This window comes from Delphinus delphis, chromosome 8, assembly GCF_949987515.2.
Source record: "Delphinus delphis chromosome 8, mDelDel1.2, whole genome shotgun sequence".
Classification (NCBI taxonomy): domain Eukaryota; kingdom Metazoa; phylum Chordata; class Mammalia; order Artiodactyla; family Delphinidae; genus Delphinus; species Delphinus delphis.
The window spans coordinates 9,801,679-9,820,601 of NC_082690.1; the positions used below are offsets into that span (position 1 = coordinate 9,801,679).

The window sequence follows — 18,923 nt, forward strand, 5'->3', positions numbered from 1 at the left end:
CAGGAAGAGTGCCCACTATCTGCAGACTCTTTGGGAATGGCTGTCAAATGGAAATCGCTCAAGACGCCTGTGAGGGTGACTGACAGAGATCCCGTCAGATCTGGACCGGAAAGGGAGGTGACAAAATCTTACTTAAGAGGCCCCGATGCTCAGCTGACTATGATGCAAAGTCCAGCTCAATTCTCGAATAGTGAGAGAGAGCAAACTCTCTCGAAACACTTCCTATGTTTATTCATCTTGCGCCATATGACTGCGGTTCAAAACCAAGGTGGCGAACATCAAGGAAGAACGTTAGTGAAGAAAGAGACGGCAAGGGAATATGCACTCAACAGAACAAGTATTCACTGACTGCCTATTACGTGCTGGGCGCTGTGTTGGGGGATGGGTATCGAGTGGATACGCTGATCCGGCCCAGAGAGGAAGGCAGACATACCATGAGGAGAACACGAGTGGACCTTCAGAGGCGGAAGCTCTACTTTTTATAGATTCTTTCCCCGGGACTTCTCTTTGCCTCGGCATCTCCTCCCTAAGACAGTGGTCTGTAAGACCTGTTGCTTTACCTGTTTTCAGCTCCCTTAGGTAACTGTGTTTCTGAGCTCTACCCTAAGAGAGTTTGCTTTTTGGTGCACAGTATGGGGAGGAAATCTGTATTTTCTCCCCAAGTTCTCCAGGTAACTCTGGCAATCAGCTGGGTCTGGAACACTGACTCAGTGGATCTACTGAGGGGACTGCAAGGGGGTGCTAAGTACCTGAGGAGAGGCACCGTGCAACTCACGTTCTCTCCTGTGAGAGGAGACACAATGTCTTCTCCTCTGGGAAACTGGCCCCGACGGCGTTTGGGGTGCCTCCTCTGAACCCCTTCCTTAAGCAAAGACCATTATTAAAATAATGTTGGCTTATTCTGAGTCTCTGCTGTGAGACTCTGAATTCTGAAATCACTGGTACATCTTATTCATCTCTCTTCCTTGGTGCTTAGCAAAAAGGGTGCATGATAAATATATGCTGTGGGGTGAGGAGGCTGAACGATTTTCATGTATTTCTGAGCCCTGCCCACAGGATACAACATGGGCAGGTGACATGCACATGGGATATCAGAAGACATAGGCCAGAAACACCCCTCCACACCGGGATGACAGGCGCATTCACTGAGGCTGCTGGTGGCAGTCTGCTGTGACAGAGCTGGGGCCCAGCTCTGGCTGTGGGCTTTCTGGGAGAGTATCAATTTCCCCCCCTTTTTCTCAAGCCCACTATTTCACCTTTTAGGAGCAAATGTGAGAAATGAGAAGCATCTCAATGGGACTTGCAGGAAAACATCCAGGATTCTCAGATACACCTTTAAGTTCTTAAAAGTGAAACCCTTTGGCTCCCTGAAGTGTCACCTCTTTACTAAGGCAAGTGGGTTCCCCCCACCTCCACTGCCTGTTTTTAAGAAATGTCTATAATAAAGCCACGTTTCCAGAGACTATGACATAAACGATGATCGATTAAATCTTCTCTAATTTGAAGACATTAAGAAGTAAAATAGAACAATATCTTGAAATTCTGTGTTGGTTGAAACACTAAAAAAGAAGCAAAATACTCTTTCAAATCGTTTTACTTTGTGAAGCTTTCACCCCGCACTCACACGTGAGAGTGTGTGTCTGTGCGGGGGGTGCAGGGGTGCGTGCATGTGTGGGGAGGGGGCGAGGGGGAGGTAGGGAAGACATTAGGGGTGGGAGGGGCAGCAGTGAGCAAATCTGAAGACGTGTGGTGTTTTCACTCGACCAACTCAAATTCCAGAGACAGTGACGTTCTACTGCCATCTCGCGGCACCGTGAGATATTCACAGGCGGCCTGACCTGCTCAGATTCTATAAACTAAATCCCACAACAACCCAGTAGCCCACGCAAAGATGTTTATCTGTGAAAAGATTGGAGTAAGAAATAATCTCCCTTTATTTATTCAAAAGGATCAAGTGCTTCACATCAATTTGGTTCAGAAAGACCTCAGGTCTTAAAACTAAGGCTACCACAACATTTATTTTGCCATATATTAACAGTTTCATGTTGAAAAAGGCTCAACGTAAAAAATCACTTTCACATAAACCAGAACACTTGTAAACGATAAAGTTCTTTCTTCAATATTCAATATTCAATATTTTCAATTTCGTCCAAGTCTTCAGGGTTGAGTTGCTTAATATTGCTGTCTAAAAGAACAAAAGAGAATGGAACAGTCTTATCCCAGGGCCTAAACGAAATTTCATTCCATCCAATTACATTTCTGAAGATAGTGACACCTTGTATGGAAAGCCTCGAGATACTGGGACATTCTCTAGATTAGGTAAGGAAGGGATGGTATCCAAATAACCAATCCATACTAACTACAATGGCATCAAATGCACCAGACAAGACAACATACATGTCTAAATACTGTGGGGCAGAAAAAAATCGCCAGAGTGCAGAGAGGGGGACCTGGGAAGGTGCCTGGTTGAGCTCAGGAGGGTGAAGTGGGCGTGTGCATTGAGGGGGCAGGTTTGCTGAATGGCAACAGGGAGTGTTGATTACCATAGCAACAGTGATCTTAATGGTTCTTTCTCCGCCCCCATCCCTCCTCGTTATCCTAACGCAGGGGTGCTTAATCAACTTCCCTGCAGGGTCCACAGCCAGTCTGCAAACCTTTCAACATTATACTCCAAATTGCACATATGTGCTTGTGTGCATTTCCCCGGGGATAGTGTCCTCTGCTTCCCACAGAGGTCAAGTACCATTGTCCTCAAGGTGAAAGATACATCTGGAGTCTTGCGAGGGTTCTTCCTCGCCTGCTCCGCAGCCGTATCTATCCAGGGCCCTGGGGCAGGGGGACATCTCAGCTTCTGTTACCCTTCAAGTTTCCACCAGACTGCAACACGCCTGTCCAAGAGCCCCAGAGGGTTAGCAGAGCCTGCCTTGTTTAGATGGGGGGGGGGGGGCGGGCACTGGAGGAAGGCAGCAGGCCTCAGGATTTAGGACTGTCCTAGTTGGTCGCTGGGGCAACAGGAAGGGAAAAATGTACATAAAAAAGGAAGCTGGGGACACAATATCATCTTAAAGGACCTTATTACTTTGCCTAGGGTGGCTCTTCATGGACGTAAAATCTGCTCCAGATCCCGGAATGAGCAATAAGATAGAAATATGAGCTCCTATCAATTCCACTTGGTTTTCACAGCTTCCTTTAACTACCCCCGCCTCCTGTTAGGAACTCTGGCACTAAGAAGTAGAAGCCTCCTCCCTGGCTCCTGCCCCCACCCGACCACAAGCCTCTGGGCTCGAGGTCCATGACACACATCGTCACTGTCAACGTGGGCAGGTCCACAGCTCTGGGCACGAAGGGTACTACTCACTGAAGTGGTCCTGGATCTTCATCAGCAGGGGCAGCTTATCCACCTCGATCATGTTGAAGGCAAGGCCTTTCTTCCCAAAGCGGCCTGTCCGCCCAATACGGTGGAGGTAGGTCTCATAGTCTGGCTCCTCTGCCGGGTTCACAGGCAGGTCAAAGTTCACAACAATCGTGACCTGCTTCACATCAATCCCTGGAAGAGGAACGACACTGCAGGGTCCTGCAACATTTTCCTCAGGACATAGCTATTCAAGAACCACGTTTGCCAAGGGAATTCTCATTTAATGGACACAACCTGTAAATCACACCTGCTTTTACATCAATGAAATAGGTCCTTCGGTCAGGCAGTTTGCTTCCAAGTATGTATGTCTATGATGCTGGATAAGAGTGTCAGTAGAAGTGAATTATACATAAGTCTAAATATGTACAAAGCGCGTGTGCATGCATGTGTGCGTGTGTGTGCACGTGCGCGTGTGCTTGTGTGTTGGGGAGGGGCTCGCAGCAGGTCACAGAGCCCTTCCATCTTCTCCACCCCCACTGTGCTAAGTGCCCAGCAAGCCCCTTAGTCTCACATTCCCTTACCCATCACAGGGCCCCAGCTCCACCCCATTCCACGGCCATTGTTCTCGTCAGGGCATTTTATCCACTGCCTCAACTGTTACAACAATTTCCGGACTGGTCTCCCCAGTCCCTCATCTCCCACTCCTCTAATCGTCACCGTGGTCACCACAGCAACGTCCAGAGCACTTGTGTTTAGAATCCAGCTGCCCAAACAGTACAGGATAAAGTACAAACGACTCGAGACTTCCAGGAGTTCTCCCCTTCCTTTCACACCTTTCACTCCTAACGTGTGTGCTCACCTGGTGCCTCCATTCCTCAACACTAAGAAGCTGTCTGGGTCATAATCCTTGACCTCCCTGTACTGTGCTTTGACTCTGGAGCAATTTGTGCCCTCTTTTCTCTGGGGTCTGGAGTTGTGCTGTCCAGTACGGTAACCGTTGGCCTTATGGCTATTTAAATTCATTCAAATTAAAAATCCAGTTCCTCAGCCACACTAGTCACACATCAAGTGCTCAACAGCCACCATATATGGCTTGGACAGCAGAGAATAGGAGATTTGTATCAATGCAAAAATTTCTATTGGCTAGTGCTGGTCTAGAGGTCAGGAGTCTAGGCAGCGTGCTCCCGAGGGGAAGGAACCTCATCCTTTTTTAGGCTCCTCCTCCAAATGCCAAGCTCAGCACTCAGGGCAGGTCCTCGGTTCTACCTGGTGAACTAGTAATAAATTAGGAAACATGGTTTGAGTATGCGGTGTAGGCAAGGATACAGGAGGAATGAGGAAAGTACGAAGGCCCTCCTCTTGAAAAAACAAAGATTTTTCTTCCAGTAGTCAACAGTTTTAAAATTAAAAACACCTCAGAGATGACCAACATCATTAGTCGTTAGGGAACACAAGTTGAAAACACGAGATACCACACACATCTACTAGAAAGCTTAAGATGAAAAAAGAGTGTCAATGCCAATTACTGACAAGGATGGAGAACAACTGGAACGCTCCTATACTGCTGGTAGAGATGCAAGAGGGTACAGCCACTCTGGAGAACAGTTTTGCAGTTTCCTATGAAGCTAAACATACACTTACCACATGACCCAGAAATCCTCCTCCTAGGCATTTACCCAAGAGAAATGAAAGCGTATGTCCACCTAAGCCTTATACATGAATGTTTATTTCAGCTTTAGTCCAAACAGCTCCAAGCTGTAACCAATCCAAATGTCCATCAGCTGGTGAATGGAAGACCTAATTGTGGTGCGACCCAGTCAATGGAATACGGCTCGGCAATAACAAGGAATGACCTACTGATACATGTAACAACACTGATGAATTCCCAAGTATGGTGTCAAGCAGAATAAATCAGACACAAAGGCTACCAACTGTATGATTTAACTTACATGTCATTCTGCAAAAGACAAAAATACAGAGACAGAAATCTGGTCAGTAGTTGGCAGGGGTCATTAGTTACAGAGACTGACTGAAAATGAGCACTGAGAAATTTTGAGGGGAGATGGAAATGTTCCATATTTTGATTACAGTGATGGGTACGTGACTATATATGTTTGTCAAAACTCTCTGAAACGTATCCTTAGAAAGAGAGAATTTTATCATATGTAAATGATACCTCAATAAACTTGACTTTAAGTGCATACACATACACACCTCGAGCACAGACGTTGGTTGTTACAAGAACTTTCTCCTTCCCATCTCGAAACCTCTGAATGACGGAAGCTCGCTGATCCACAGTCAGCTCTCCACTTAACAGAGACACCTGGTGGCCATCCTGCATCATCTCCACAGTCAACCATTTGGCATTTTGACGAGTCTGCATGAAAATCAAAACCCAGCATGGCGCCCAAGTTGAAGCAGCCTGGCTATGTGTGCGGCGCTCATGTCTGCAGGGCATGGGAGCTGGGGGTGCTGCAGAGGGGTTTTGCTTCACCTTCCCTGTGGGGCCTAGAGGGATCTGAGAATGTGGCAGGGGATTCGCCCTCCCCTGTGCTTTTGAGGGGCACATCCTCTCAATCTGTAAGAGCTTTGGCTTCTCAGCCCTGAAACAGAGAATAAAATGCTCCGCCCACCTCTCAGGGTGGTCTGATGACAAAATGAGGTACCTAACAATGATGACATCCTGTGTACGCCAGGCACTTTGCTAAAACCTGTATGTGTACCACGTTCATCTGCTTTCATAATGATCTGATGAAGCAGCTGCCTAAGTTCATTTTAAAAAACTGAAAAATAAACCCAAAGCTTAAAACCGTTAAGTGATTTGCCCAAGGTCACATGGCTAGTTGTCACATGGTCACATGGCAGAGCTGAGCTTTCCTTTACTCTACAAGTATGTTTCCAGGGCCATCCATGTGCTGGGTGGGGGCATGAAGGTGAGTGGAACAGGTGAGAGCCTGCTCTCATGGAGCTGACAGTGTGCCCATGGTGGTGAAAAAATACAACCAAGACACGAACACGAAAAACATCAGATTGGAAAAGTAAATACGAAAATAAAAACAAGGGGCTGTTAATAGTGAGTGACTGAGTGGCTACTTTGCTCATAGTAAGTTAGGAGTAGAAGAGAACATTCTTAACCTGATAAAGGGTATCTATGGAAACACTACAATAAACATCAACCTGAATGGGGAAGTGTTAGAAGCAGTCCCTCTAAAAGGATGCCCAGGGAGTTCCCTGGTGGCCTAGTAGTTAGGATTCCAGGCTTTCACTGCCGTGGCCCAGGTTAAATCCCTTGTCAGGCAACTGAGATCCCACAAGCGGCGTGGCGCGACCAAAAAAGAAAGAAAGAAAAGAAGAAATACGAGAAGGATGCCCTCTGTTTCACACCATATTGAAGTCCTATTCCATTACTTCAGTTCACCCATACAATACAGATAACCTCTATTCAGAGGTGCTCTGAAGATTAAACAACATAATGTACAAAAAGCACCAAACACGGTGCCCGGCTCCACCTGCACAGAAACCTGGGCACGAGTAAGACAAGTCCCAGCAGACGTACCTGGCAGAATATGATGGCCTGGCCAATGGTGATGCCACCGTAAATGTTGCACAGAGCCTGGTACTTGTCTTTCCTATCCCTGCACAGCACGTAATACTGTCGGATGTTGTTCAGGGTCAGCTCCTCTTTCCGTAACTTGATAATGTTGGGGTCAGGAATGATTCGCTCCGCAAACTGCCACACGGAGTCTTCAAAGGTCGCTGAAAAGAGGAGCATCTGGCACTCGGAGGGTAAAGCTCTACGAGAGAGGAGGAAAGAAGGTCGTCACCCGATGGCCAGGCCTGTCCCTCTCCTGGGGGGGCCACTTCCAGCACTTGACGCCCACGGCCATCAGCTGCCCCCCACGCCCCTGCTCCTGCTCTGGGGTCACCGTGAAACGTGCTGCGGCCACGACAACTACACCTGCTGCAGAGCGCCACGTGTCAGGCCCTCCTGCCCACCAAGAATTTGGGAAAATGGATACACTGAATGTGGGGCTCCAGAGTGAAGTGTAGATAAGTGATCTGGGTTTTCACGCCAGTCTTCTCCTTAGGAGAGATGGGCTCGTGAAGCCTAGGGTGTCAGTCTAGGTGCTGTTTACAGCAATCATCCCGTACAAGTTCCATGCGGATGAAGGGCACAGAGGCTCATCATTCGATGGCAGGTGTTCTATCTCTGGGGTGGGAAAGAACAGCCACATTAAGTCTATTTGGAATGGGAAGAACCTGGATATAAGTAAAAGGGGAGCAGAAGGGGAAGATGCTACTGCAAGTTCAGGATGAGACAGGCAATACTTCTAAATTAAGTTTTTTGCCTCCTCCAAACACACCAGTGCTCAGCCGAATTAGTTTGCCCACACCAAGCAAAGGGACACCTGTGACTCTATCTTTCCCTTGCCACCCCTATGAAACTGAGTCAAGTTACATTTCCTGGTTCAGAGGCTGCAAGTAAACTGTCCTGTGGGTGAACAAGGCGGGAACTTTTGATAACAGACGTCTTTCCTCTCTCAGTGTAGAGTGGAGCGTCTCAGATCTTACCAGACACCATGCTTCTACAGTACATCCAGTGAGATTTCAAATCACGGCAACACAAAATACACGCCCCACCCCTCCAATCTCTTAGGTACTTGGTTTTGAAAAAATGGAGTCTCAAAACATCTTTTTGGCTTCTATGAAGTTTTTACACAACACAGAAAATATACAACAAAAGACTGTTGACATTGTATCCAAATACAAATTAGCCTTTGTTCAACTCTCTGCATGAGCAGCAGACAGTGCAAATGTACATTCTGGCATATTCCATTCAGTCTATAAATTCCTTATCAAAGAACATGAAAAGATCTTACCAGCTAAATGTCCTGCATCCTTTGTACACAATACTTTTAAAAACACATACAATATGCTTACCTGTGATACTGAGCTCTTCATTACCGAAGTTTTGGGTCATTTTGTTATTTCAAACTTGCAGAAGCCTTACTAAGATTTCTAACTGTGCAGAAATGGATGCAGAGCTACCTCAGACGTGTGCCTACAAGATGCCTGCCATTGCAGTTGGCCAGTGAAAAGATTTAAAATGTTGGCCTATTTTCAAAGTTTGAGACAAAAAGAATGTCCAACTCCAACCTGGAAATACGTCAAGGATGAGAATGGAGAAAAGATTATAGTAAAATAGAAATAACACACTGTGTCTCCGTAACTGTCTGATGACTTGTGAAGAGGCCTTGTACTGACTGCACCTGAGCTGTCTGGTGTTCTGCAAAGGCTGCAACAAAAACTTGTAGCAAATAATGACTCATTTTTCCTTTTTTTAGGAATAAAACTGCTGCAGAAGTCGAAAAATGTCAGCAGAAAAGGACAGCCAAGTTGAGGACTTTCTAATTTCTTTACTAAATTTGTAAAGAATTCATCTTTCAGTTGGACAAGTTTAAGTCACCTCTGTGCTTTATAATCATTTTCCCTGAGGAGAAGGGGTTTCACTTATGATGACATCTAATAGACTTCAGAGTGTCTGAAAATGATGGACATTTTAGACATGGATAAGCTAAACGATGGATGTATAAATGCACAGGATCTGAATGACAAACAGCTGGTGCACCGAACCAAGCCTGCGGATACAGTGGAAGAACATTTTGAAGGAGCCAGAAATTGATTCTTGCAAGTCTAAACACCACTGTTGCTAGTAGGTAAGCTCCTAAGTATTCTATGCTTGAACACTTTTGTTCAGAGGATATCACACTGGACTGATACCAAGAATCAGTGTGGGCTTCTACTATATATAAAATAGATAACTAATAAGGACCTACTGTATAGCACAGGGAACTCAAATCAATACTCTGTAATGACATATATCAAAAAAGAATCTAAAGAAGACTGGATATATGTATACCTATAACAGATTCACTTTGCTGTACAGCAGAAAACTAACACAACACTGTAAATCAACTATACTCCCAAAAAAAAAAAAAAAAAGAATCAGTGTGGGCTTAATAAGGGCAGAGCTGCAAGTCAAAATGAATTTTAGATTTGACTATTGTTTTACTGCCACCTACAAGAAAAGAGGGCTGCAGGGAGTTCAGAGGATACTAGAAAAGAGAGAGTCAAAACATCTTACCACACTGTGAGACAGAAAAAAAAGTGTCATTACTGTCTCTGTCATTAAATACAGGTACAGTAAGTCCCCTACATACGAACCTTCAAGTTGTGAACTTTCAAAGATGTGGATGTGTGTTCACATGTCCAATCACGTTAAGTTAGTTCACGTGTCTGGAGTATATTGCCACGTGCATGCATCCTCTACAAGTGGTTGTACTTTTGTGTAATTTACTGTGCCATACTGTATAGAGTACAGTAGTACAGTATCTTTATTTGAAGCAAGAGGACGACTTCACTGAACTCCTTGCTGTGCAACACAAGGAGCTTACTAATGAAGACCTGATGGAATTGGAGGCCCAGAGAAAGGATGAAGAGAGAAAAGAGGAAGAAGTAATTGAAGAACTAAAGAGATTCATGACTCAGGAAATGGCAAGAGGATTTTCTTTATTTGAGGAGGCACTGTTAGTTTTTGACGCACAGGACCCGAATGCAGAATGGTACATGAAGGTTGCAGCAGCAGTTCAGAATGCAATCCATTGCTACTGTGTCATCTATGATGAGAAAAAAAGAGCTACTACCCAGACATCACTGGATCGTTTTACAAGAGGGTAGATAGAATTGAATCCAGCAAGGAACCAGAACCTGTGCCAGCAACGTCAGGCATGAGTGAAGTGGCAGCTTGTCCTCCATCTCCTATTGCTTACGATCCTTCAGCTCTACCATCTCCCACCTCCTCTCCCTCCTCCAGTCAGTAACCCTTCTTGCCTGTTCACTTGATGCCAGCCCCTGGATGCCAGCTGTTGTACTGTACTACTGTACTTTTCAAGGTACTTGAAAAGTAAGATTAAAAATATTTTATTTTTTGTGTTTGTTTTTTATGTATTATTTGTGTGAAGAGCATTATAAACCTATTACAGTACAGTACTATATAGCCAATTGTGCTAGTTGGGTACCTAGGCTAACTTTGTTGGACTTATGAACAAACTGGACTTAACGAACACGCCCTTGGAACGGAACTCATTTGTATGTGGGGACTTACTGTAATATGTTTAATTAGTTCTATCATATTTACGTTCTCCTCGTAAATAGTTCTATAATTATGTATCTTAAGTATATACAATAGGGAATTCCAGGGAGGTCCAGTGGTCAGGACTCAGCGATCTCACTGCTGAGGGCCCGGGTTTGATCCCTGGTTGGGGAACTAAGATCCTGTAAGCTGTGTGGTGTGGCCAAAAAAAAAGAAAAAAAAAAAAAAAAGAATATACAATAGCACAGCCTCCAAAATTTAAGCAGCCTATCATGTTTAAAAAGATTAAATTGCTGTATCAGAGACGAAACATTATTGCTGTATTTTTCTCATACATATTGTTTAATTAGTTCCCCTATGAGTTACTACAATTGCCAGTTTAGCTCTACAGTTGTTGTGTTTAAATAGTAGCACTAATGTAACAGGAAAGTACAGGATAATACATGATTTCAAATAAACGTATTTTCCATATTTTTATGTTAAAGTAATAACACATGTACGATTATTTCTTCTGTATTATATTTATATATATATGAGATATATGTGTGTGTACGTATGTACATACATATTTGCCTGCTGTGACTGTATCCCGGGTTGTCTTCCTAAAAAGTTGGTCACCGCAGGGAAAGAAGTAACATAAGAAATTTCCCCAGATCTGGCATGTACAAGTTTTGGGAATGAGAAGTACATGTGTCTAGTACAATGAAGAAAAAAAAGATCTGAACCAAAGCACATCATTGAGAAGTTCCAGTACATCATGGAGAAAAAGATTCCAAAACCTTCTAGTGAGGAAAAAACAGATCACAGACAAAAGTCTGAGCATCAGGAAGACATTAAACTTTCCAGCAGCAACACTGGAAACAGAGCATTAATTATAGTAAAAAAACAACCACTTTTCTGTTTTTAACACTGTCTCCGAATTTACAGGAAGAAAGCTTTTCAAGACAGGATTCCACATCCAGGGAAACTCAACCCAAAGATCAAATTTACAGGTACAGTAAAAACATTTTCAGACAAGCAGGGGCTAGAAAATGAACTTCCTACACATCCTTTTGCAGGAAGCCATTAGCAGATACATTCCAGCATATTCAGTAAACCAACAGTACGCCAAGAAGAAGGACCCACAAGACAGGAGATTCGAAACTGTTAATGAGGACAGGGGAAACCCGTAATGCAGCTGCGACCACAGGACTGGAGTGCAACCAGTCCAGGCTGAAACTGGAGACAGTGAGTGTGGGAGATCTTCCAGACAAAAAGAAACTGATGGAATTTTAAGATGTATTTGACTATCTGGAGATATCATTGACATATGACACATATGATGAAACAGGTAGAGAAAAATTAAAGACCGCTACACAGTGATAGTAACCAAATGAAGGAAAATAGGCAACTCTAGGGGGAGAAGCAAAAGAAAAACATAATTATAATAATTCAATAGTCAGCAGTGAACGTTATTTGTGTTGTGATAATGATATCAATACCAGCCGTGAATGTAACCAACAACGTTGTATATAACGAATATACAACGAGAAATACCAAGGTGAGCAGGTTATTTAAAGGTATGAAAGTTAATGTCGTAATGGACAGTATTCTCTAGGGGTTGGGGCAGGGGATTACTGGTTATCATTACAAGTCTTTCAATATTATACTTGAATTTAACACAGTGTATAAATACTTTATTTAAAAATGAGCGATGCAGACTCTTAAAGCCCACTCCCAGAAATTCTGACTCAGTAAGGTTCAGGTTAGGCTGATAATCTGAAATTTTAAGCCCCCTGGTGATCCTGGGAGAGAGGCCTAGGAAATCGACAGGATTTATTTAACGACTTACAGGCAAAGTCAGGACTAGATACTAGGCTACTGATCCCAGGCTGCTGTGTCCTCACAATAGCGCTATCAGGTTTTAATGAATTCTCTTTAGAATTTTGCTCAAATATAAGATTACTGGCAAAATTTGGTGCAGACCCACTGTATATGGATTCCATCTGTAAGCCTGCAGCACAAGAGTGAAGCAATCAGGCAAGAGTACAAGATGAAGGAGTTGGGTAATTACAGCAGGCTGAAGGCCCATTGAGCTGGTGAAAATAATGAAAACCCAACTTGTTTTAAAGGTGAAAGAAGTGGGGAATAAGCAGTAAAGACAATTAGATGCAGCAGACAAATGAAATTCCTTCCCTGGACAGAAGATCCAGGAAGAAAAGGCTGGATGTGAAGGTTACCTTTGAATACGAATGCTTTGGTCTGAGAATCCTTGCGTGTCGATCATCACATCTGCTTCATCCAGGACAAACACACGAATCTTAGTCAAATCAATTAATTTTTGCTTGAAACACCAATCTAGGACGGTCCCAGGAGTGCCAATTATAATCTGTTTGGTGACATGAGTGCCTCTGGGAACTAGGGAGCAAAGGAAAAGGGTTTAAAGGTTTCCTTCAGATGCAAACGACTCTAACCATTTACAATTCCCGGTAATGAAACACATTTCATAATGGTTTTCCAAGTGCCAACCCTGAGGGTCTTTGTGGGTTTTGATTTTACAGAGTTTTAGGATAAATTCCCAAGTTTCTAGCTTTACAGTAATGATAATAGTCACGCGTATTTGATTCTGCCCCACGGTCATTTTAAAAGCCACCCTGGGTAACACGTCTCTAACTGAGACTTGGGAGGCACAGGTTACTTAAAGAAAAGAAAAAAAAAGCCACTCTGCAGCATTCCCATTGTCCTATTGTCCTACAGAAACACTGGCACAGCAGTGAAAGGCCTACAAATCTTCCCGAAATGGAAAACAACCAAAATGTCTATCAACAGGTTACATGAAATAAATGACAGAACATTATACAGCTCGTCAAAAGAATGAGGCGGGGCTACACATACTGACATGAAAAGATGTTTAAAACGCGTAAGTTTTTGAACAGTACAAAAAAAATGCTCCCATTTTTGTAAGCACTCAAAAACAAAACAAAAAAACACACAAAGATTTGTTAACAAAACCACAGCTGTCTTCGGAAATAGGTTTTTGAAAGAAAGAACAACTTTCACTTTTACCTTTGAATTTTCTGTTTTAAAGTTTTTTTTTTTCACTTTATGCATGTAATACTTTAATGAAAAAGTGAAACAATAAAAGCTGTTCTGCACAAAACAACTGAGCCTCACAGAAAAGAACAAGCAAAAGCATCCTCTTCTGGGCTGTGGGAATGATGCAGCTAACATTTACTGGGTCCTTATTATGTGCCAGGGGTGTGCACAGTGCTTTATCTGTATCATTTTATTTAATTCCAGTAACAACTCTATGATATAGGTGCCATTATATCCACCATTTTAGAGGCAAGAAAGCAGAGAAGGTATATACCACGACTGTGTCAGTGGTGCAGTCGGGATTTAAAGTATCAGCCAGGGTTGGCTTGCTGGTACATACTTCGATTCCCTCGAATGGCGTACATCACTTGAACATCCACACAGAATTTCCCCATCCGTTCGACCACACGGCCAGTTTGCAGAGCCAGTTCATAAGTAGGAGCCAAGCAGAGGCACTGAGAGAGGGAGAGAGGGAGAGAGAGAGAAGGGGGGAAGGAGAAAGGTTCATAACAGCCATCACGCAATTCTGAAATACAATTAAAATCTGTGGAGGGAGAGGCACAGAAGTGAAACTGGAGATTTTGGTTGAACAGAATATTTTTACTTGAATACGACTTAGCAGCTGATAGATCTAGGGTGAATGTTGAGTATGGAAGGGGAGAAGGGGCTGAAGGATGAAGAAGCAGCTTCCTTTTATATGTTCCTCTCTGAAAGGTCATGAAGAAACACAGGTTATGAGTCACGCTGTTTTGGTAGAGGAAAAATGGGATATAGGGGGGCTGGGAATCAAAAAGAGAAGGGATGCAAGACTAATTACAGCTTGAGTGTGGTCCCCATTACCTCTTCCCTGATATTAAAAGTCTGCCCATTTCCAGAGCACTCCCTGCTTGGTCCAATCTATCTTACACATCTCTGGCAGAATGTTCCCTGAAACTCTTTCATTTGTTACTTCCATCCCCCCTATAAATCGTGGCTGTTGATGAATGAAGATGTCGATGGAAGAAACTGGTGATATTTAACGCATTTCTGAACTTCAATTAAGGATCTGAGATAGAGGGAAACACAGCTAAAGTGATAAAAACAGTTTCCACACACATTTCTCAACATGTGTTCAAGCATAGCTTCTCCTAAAGGATTTTTACTCATGATATCAAACCCCAGATATAAATTTCCCTGAACTTGTCTAAAGAAGGCACAGGATTTCCTATGCCTGTCACTAGTCACCCACATCCATGTCCACAGGTTATCTTGCTGCGCAGGTTGTAAACTTCCTGAGGGGATCCTTGCTGCCCCATAGCTTTGAGCGCTCCCAACACTTGGGCTCCCAGTTTGTCAATCAATTCGATGAACACAGGTTGGAGAAAGAGGGAGATCACCAGATACTTTCCACGTACTGACACTAGGTTGGGAGAAGGGCAAGCGCAGTTCTAGTCCCTGCTCAGTCGCTCTCTGACAACTGTGACCTCACGTGTGACCTTTCCCTCTCCAAGCCTCTGTTTCCTTCTCCACTAAATGAGTACGAGGGACTGGGTGACCTACAGCTATATAACTATCACTACTGAATGCTCACTTTATGTTGAGCAAGGTGCTAAAAATGTACATTAATTCACTCAATCTGCATGACAATCCTATGAGGCAGGTATTCATTCATTCATTCAATGTTTAAGGAGTGGTTTCTACAAGCCGAGCACTGTGACTGAAGTTAGGGTTCAAGGGTGAACAGAACAACTGTGATCCATACCTTTGTAAGTGTTATCTTTACTGACAAGAAAACATACTCCAAAAGATTTACTACCTCGCCTAAGTCTTTCAGCTGGTAAGCAGAGAGGCTGGGATTGGAACCAGTCAAACTATAAAGCCTGTGCTCTCAATCACTGCCCCATACTGCTGCCCAATACTCTGATTTCATGAAAGAACGTCTATTCTAAACATCATCACATCATTGCAGCAATATTGCCTATTACTAAAATATCTTTGGCACCGCAAGCATTCCCATCTCTCTCCCAGCCTTTCCTTACCTGTGGAAACAATTCCAAGGCATTAACTCTGCTTAGCATTGCCAAGACAAAAGCAGCTGTCTTTCCTGTTCCAGACTGACTCTGGGCTATGAGGTTCTGAGGTCTGTAGAAAAGAGGATGTGCTGGACATAAACTGAATACAAGCTCCTGGGCATAAACTGAATATAAGTGACTAAAAATAGCCAGTTGGAATACCACTACCGCAGAAACTCACGGGTGCGCCAGCATCATAGGGAGAGCCATCTCTTGAATTTTGGATGGTCTATTAAATCCCATTGCATAGATCCCTTTTAGTAACTCTTCTTTTCTGTCAAAAAAACAAAAAATCAAATACTTAAAGTCTGTGATGCGTCAGTAGACTCAGGAGTACAAACTTGAAAGGTGCATTTCTAAATTAGGCCACTTTGCAAGTGAGTATAAAAAGTAATATTTGGAAATATACAAGTTAAACCTCAACTCTCAAACATATATACAATCATGTCTGCACAGCTGGAGCACTAAAGTAGTAAGTTATGTCATAAGCCCAGGCCAAGGATAGCAGTAAGGGCCTAACGTTGAACTTTCTCTTGAACCAAGAAAAAAAAAAGGAAAAACTCATCTGATAGAAGTGCATCAATTTTCCAGTAGAGTTTTATTTTCCACACAAGCAGAAAACTAAGTCAGATTTATTGTTTATTTCTTTTTAGTCAATGACAAACTTTAACGTTTCAATGGCAATTTTCAGAGAAAACAAAATTTCATTTAGGTGATTCTTATATCAATTCTCTCTAGGAGCAGAAGACGCAATATTAGCTCATTCTTCTGAGTCAGCATTTTTAAATGCGTCTCTCCTGGGGTCTCAGGATAGATGTTAGAAAGAGGATAAAGTGAAGTAGGCTGGAATACTTCCACTACAATGACATGCACATTTTGGACATGCTTAATTGGTAGATTAATTGGTAGATTACTGGCAGCCAACCTTTAATTATAAGTAAGCTTCTCCCCATCTAGAAAGCAGGCATTGGGATTTTGGATTTCCCCACTTACATTAAGTCCGTATCAGTAACTCGACCTATTTAAATACATTTCCTTAATGCCAGTTGATAACTCCCTAGGAAATGCAAACCTATTTGGGAAAGTTATTCATTTAAATACCATCTGAGACAAAAAAAAATAATTAAAAAGGTAAAAGCTTGTAACTTATCTAAAGCGGTATTTGGGTCATCAAAATTCCTGTTATCTGTACTCTGGTACGGAGAGTAGCAATATGGCTGTGTCTGGCTTAGCTATCCCCCTTAGCACAGCAAGCTTAAAATATTTTACCATCAAAAATGTTCTTAAGTCGTTGGACAATTCAGATATCCTAGTGTTCCTCTTTGAGCTATATTTTAATTGCACGCAAAATGTCCACATCTCATTTGAATACTGACCATTAGAACACGAAGGAGATCCTGATGATTATTATTAGCAGATTAGTTTGTTCTGTGCTATGCTCTCTGGAATTTTCCTACACTTAAAGTAAAAGTACTCACAGCCGCAGCTCTTCAAATGTTTTCACCGAGTAGAGTGGAGAGCTGGGATCCTTTTGTAAGACTTCAACTCGGTGACTGGATTCTACTAAGGACTGCCGGATTAACTTGTTCAAGAGTGAATTAGCTGCCAATTCCACTAGAAAAACAAGGATAAAACAGGGGATATTGCAGGGGGAAAGTCAAGCCTCCTGAATGACATCTAACAAGTTGCTTCCTTCCATTCACGGGTTGTATATCAAGCAACTGTTCCTACTCTCATTTTTCTTCCAAAAGAAGGTTCTAAAAAGAATGACACAGCACTGAGAATTCCTTTTCGTTTCCACGAGGATCCAGTTTCTTATGCTCTGTTGCTACACCAACCTCTAACCTCAACCAAGCCTACATCTATTGCCAGCAGACCTAATTTTTCCTTGCCAGCTGAAAATTCGTAACCCATTCCTGCATATTCTATTTCAATTTCCTCTAAAGAAGTAATGCTGACTCCTAAGTTAGTATTTTTTCTGACATTCACTATTTATAAAGAAAACAGAAGCAAAGATGGTTCTTTTCCAATTAAGATGGTATTACTCACCCACGTTGTGAAAGTCATGATTAAAGGAAACAATGCCAGTAAATACACGCAAATGAATTTATTTCCTACCTCCATCTTCTTCACCATCTTCTTCGGTGTTATTAACAGAACCGTCTAAAAGGATGGAAGAGAAACAACTGTAAAGATAAATGCCAAGCAGGAACGTCCAGCGTATCATCCCAGTTTCTCCTGCCGACTCTACAGTGTGTACAAAGGAAGGGTCAAGCAGTGGAGGAGTGGGTAAAAAGACTGGAACGGTAGTGGAGGGTCTTGAATGTTAAACTAAGGGAGCCAAAGTTGCCAGGGACATGAGGAAAGCAATGCTTTTTAAATGAACTGAGCCCAATCTTCTTTAACAACACTCACCTACGTTTGTAACTGTAGTACTCTTAATACCCTGAAGGTTCTTCCGGGGATGGATGACGTTTGAAAACTATTGAAAGATACAAATTTCAATCAATATTGTGAAGCAAGGCATCAAGCAGCCCAGTGCCACCCCCTAACACGGGCTGGAAGGGAGGCAGGGAAGGCCACGCCAATACTGTTTCCTTTGCGATATTATGTATTAACGGATTCCTTTGAAAAGCAGGTCTCCTGTATGAATTATCCTAAAATCGGAGGAGACTTTCTACTGCCCCTGTATATGACGTTCCTCTTTATAAGCCTCTAGTCTAAATGTGACAGTCCTCGGCGGGTCACAGCACGAGCAAGGGATAGCAGGTAGGAAAGCGCGTTGGTAGATGAGATAGAAGCTAGCTGAGGCTTAACGGTCAAATTGGGACAGCAGAAAACTCAGGGTCTACTTGGGGCTCCCAGCTGCTTTCCCTCCCGCAGATGTCTTCATTTTGCCTTTTCAAGCCAAAGCTCTTGTTTCTCTCGGGGTCTCCTTTCCCGTGGCCCTCTTCCAAATCCTTGTCACACCTCCCCACCACCATCTGACACTCGGCTCCAAACCGTAGAGGAGCTGTCCCTTCCCCTCCCCATCACATTTCCCTCCAGGAGTGCTGTTCTAGCCCCTGCCCCCTTGCCCTCCCCGGTTCGGTGGCAGTTACGTGGCCGTTCAGCCGCTCGCTCTCCGCAGCCCCTGCGTCGCCTCCCCAAAGTAACGACGCCATAGCTGCGATCGCCGCTTCCGCTCCCAGCACGTGCGGCCGCCACAGGCGCGAGGTAGTGCCCGGCCTCACCCAGCGGCCAATGGGCTTTCTCGGGGGGCCGACCAGCCGCCGTGCGCAGGCGCCCG

The 18,923-nt window shown here is 43.5% G+C and overlaps 1 protein-coding gene across 1 annotated transcript; it reads right to left on the reverse strand.

Moving 5' to 3' along the window:
• Positions 1-1,916: 1,916 nt before the first annotated feature.
• DDX25 (DEAD-box helicase 25) lies at positions 1,917-18,813 on the reverse strand. Its single transcript, XM_060017102.1, has 12 exons — positions 18,736-18,813; positions 18,050-18,116; positions 17,753-17,797; positions 17,113-17,248; positions 15,816-15,908; positions 15,602-15,704; positions 13,924-14,038; positions 12,728-12,905; positions 6,912-7,149; positions 5,570-5,732; positions 3,359-3,547; positions 1,917-2,185 (listed from the first exon to the last, which is right to left on the reverse strand). The coding sequence occupies exons 1-12, from the start codon at positions 18,796-18,798 to the stop codon at positions 2,124-2,126; spliced, it is 1,452 nt and encodes a 483-aa protein (XP_059873085.1). The 5' UTR covers positions 18,799-18,813; the 3' UTR covers positions 1,917-2,123.
• Positions 18,814-18,923: the final 110 nt, after the last annotated feature.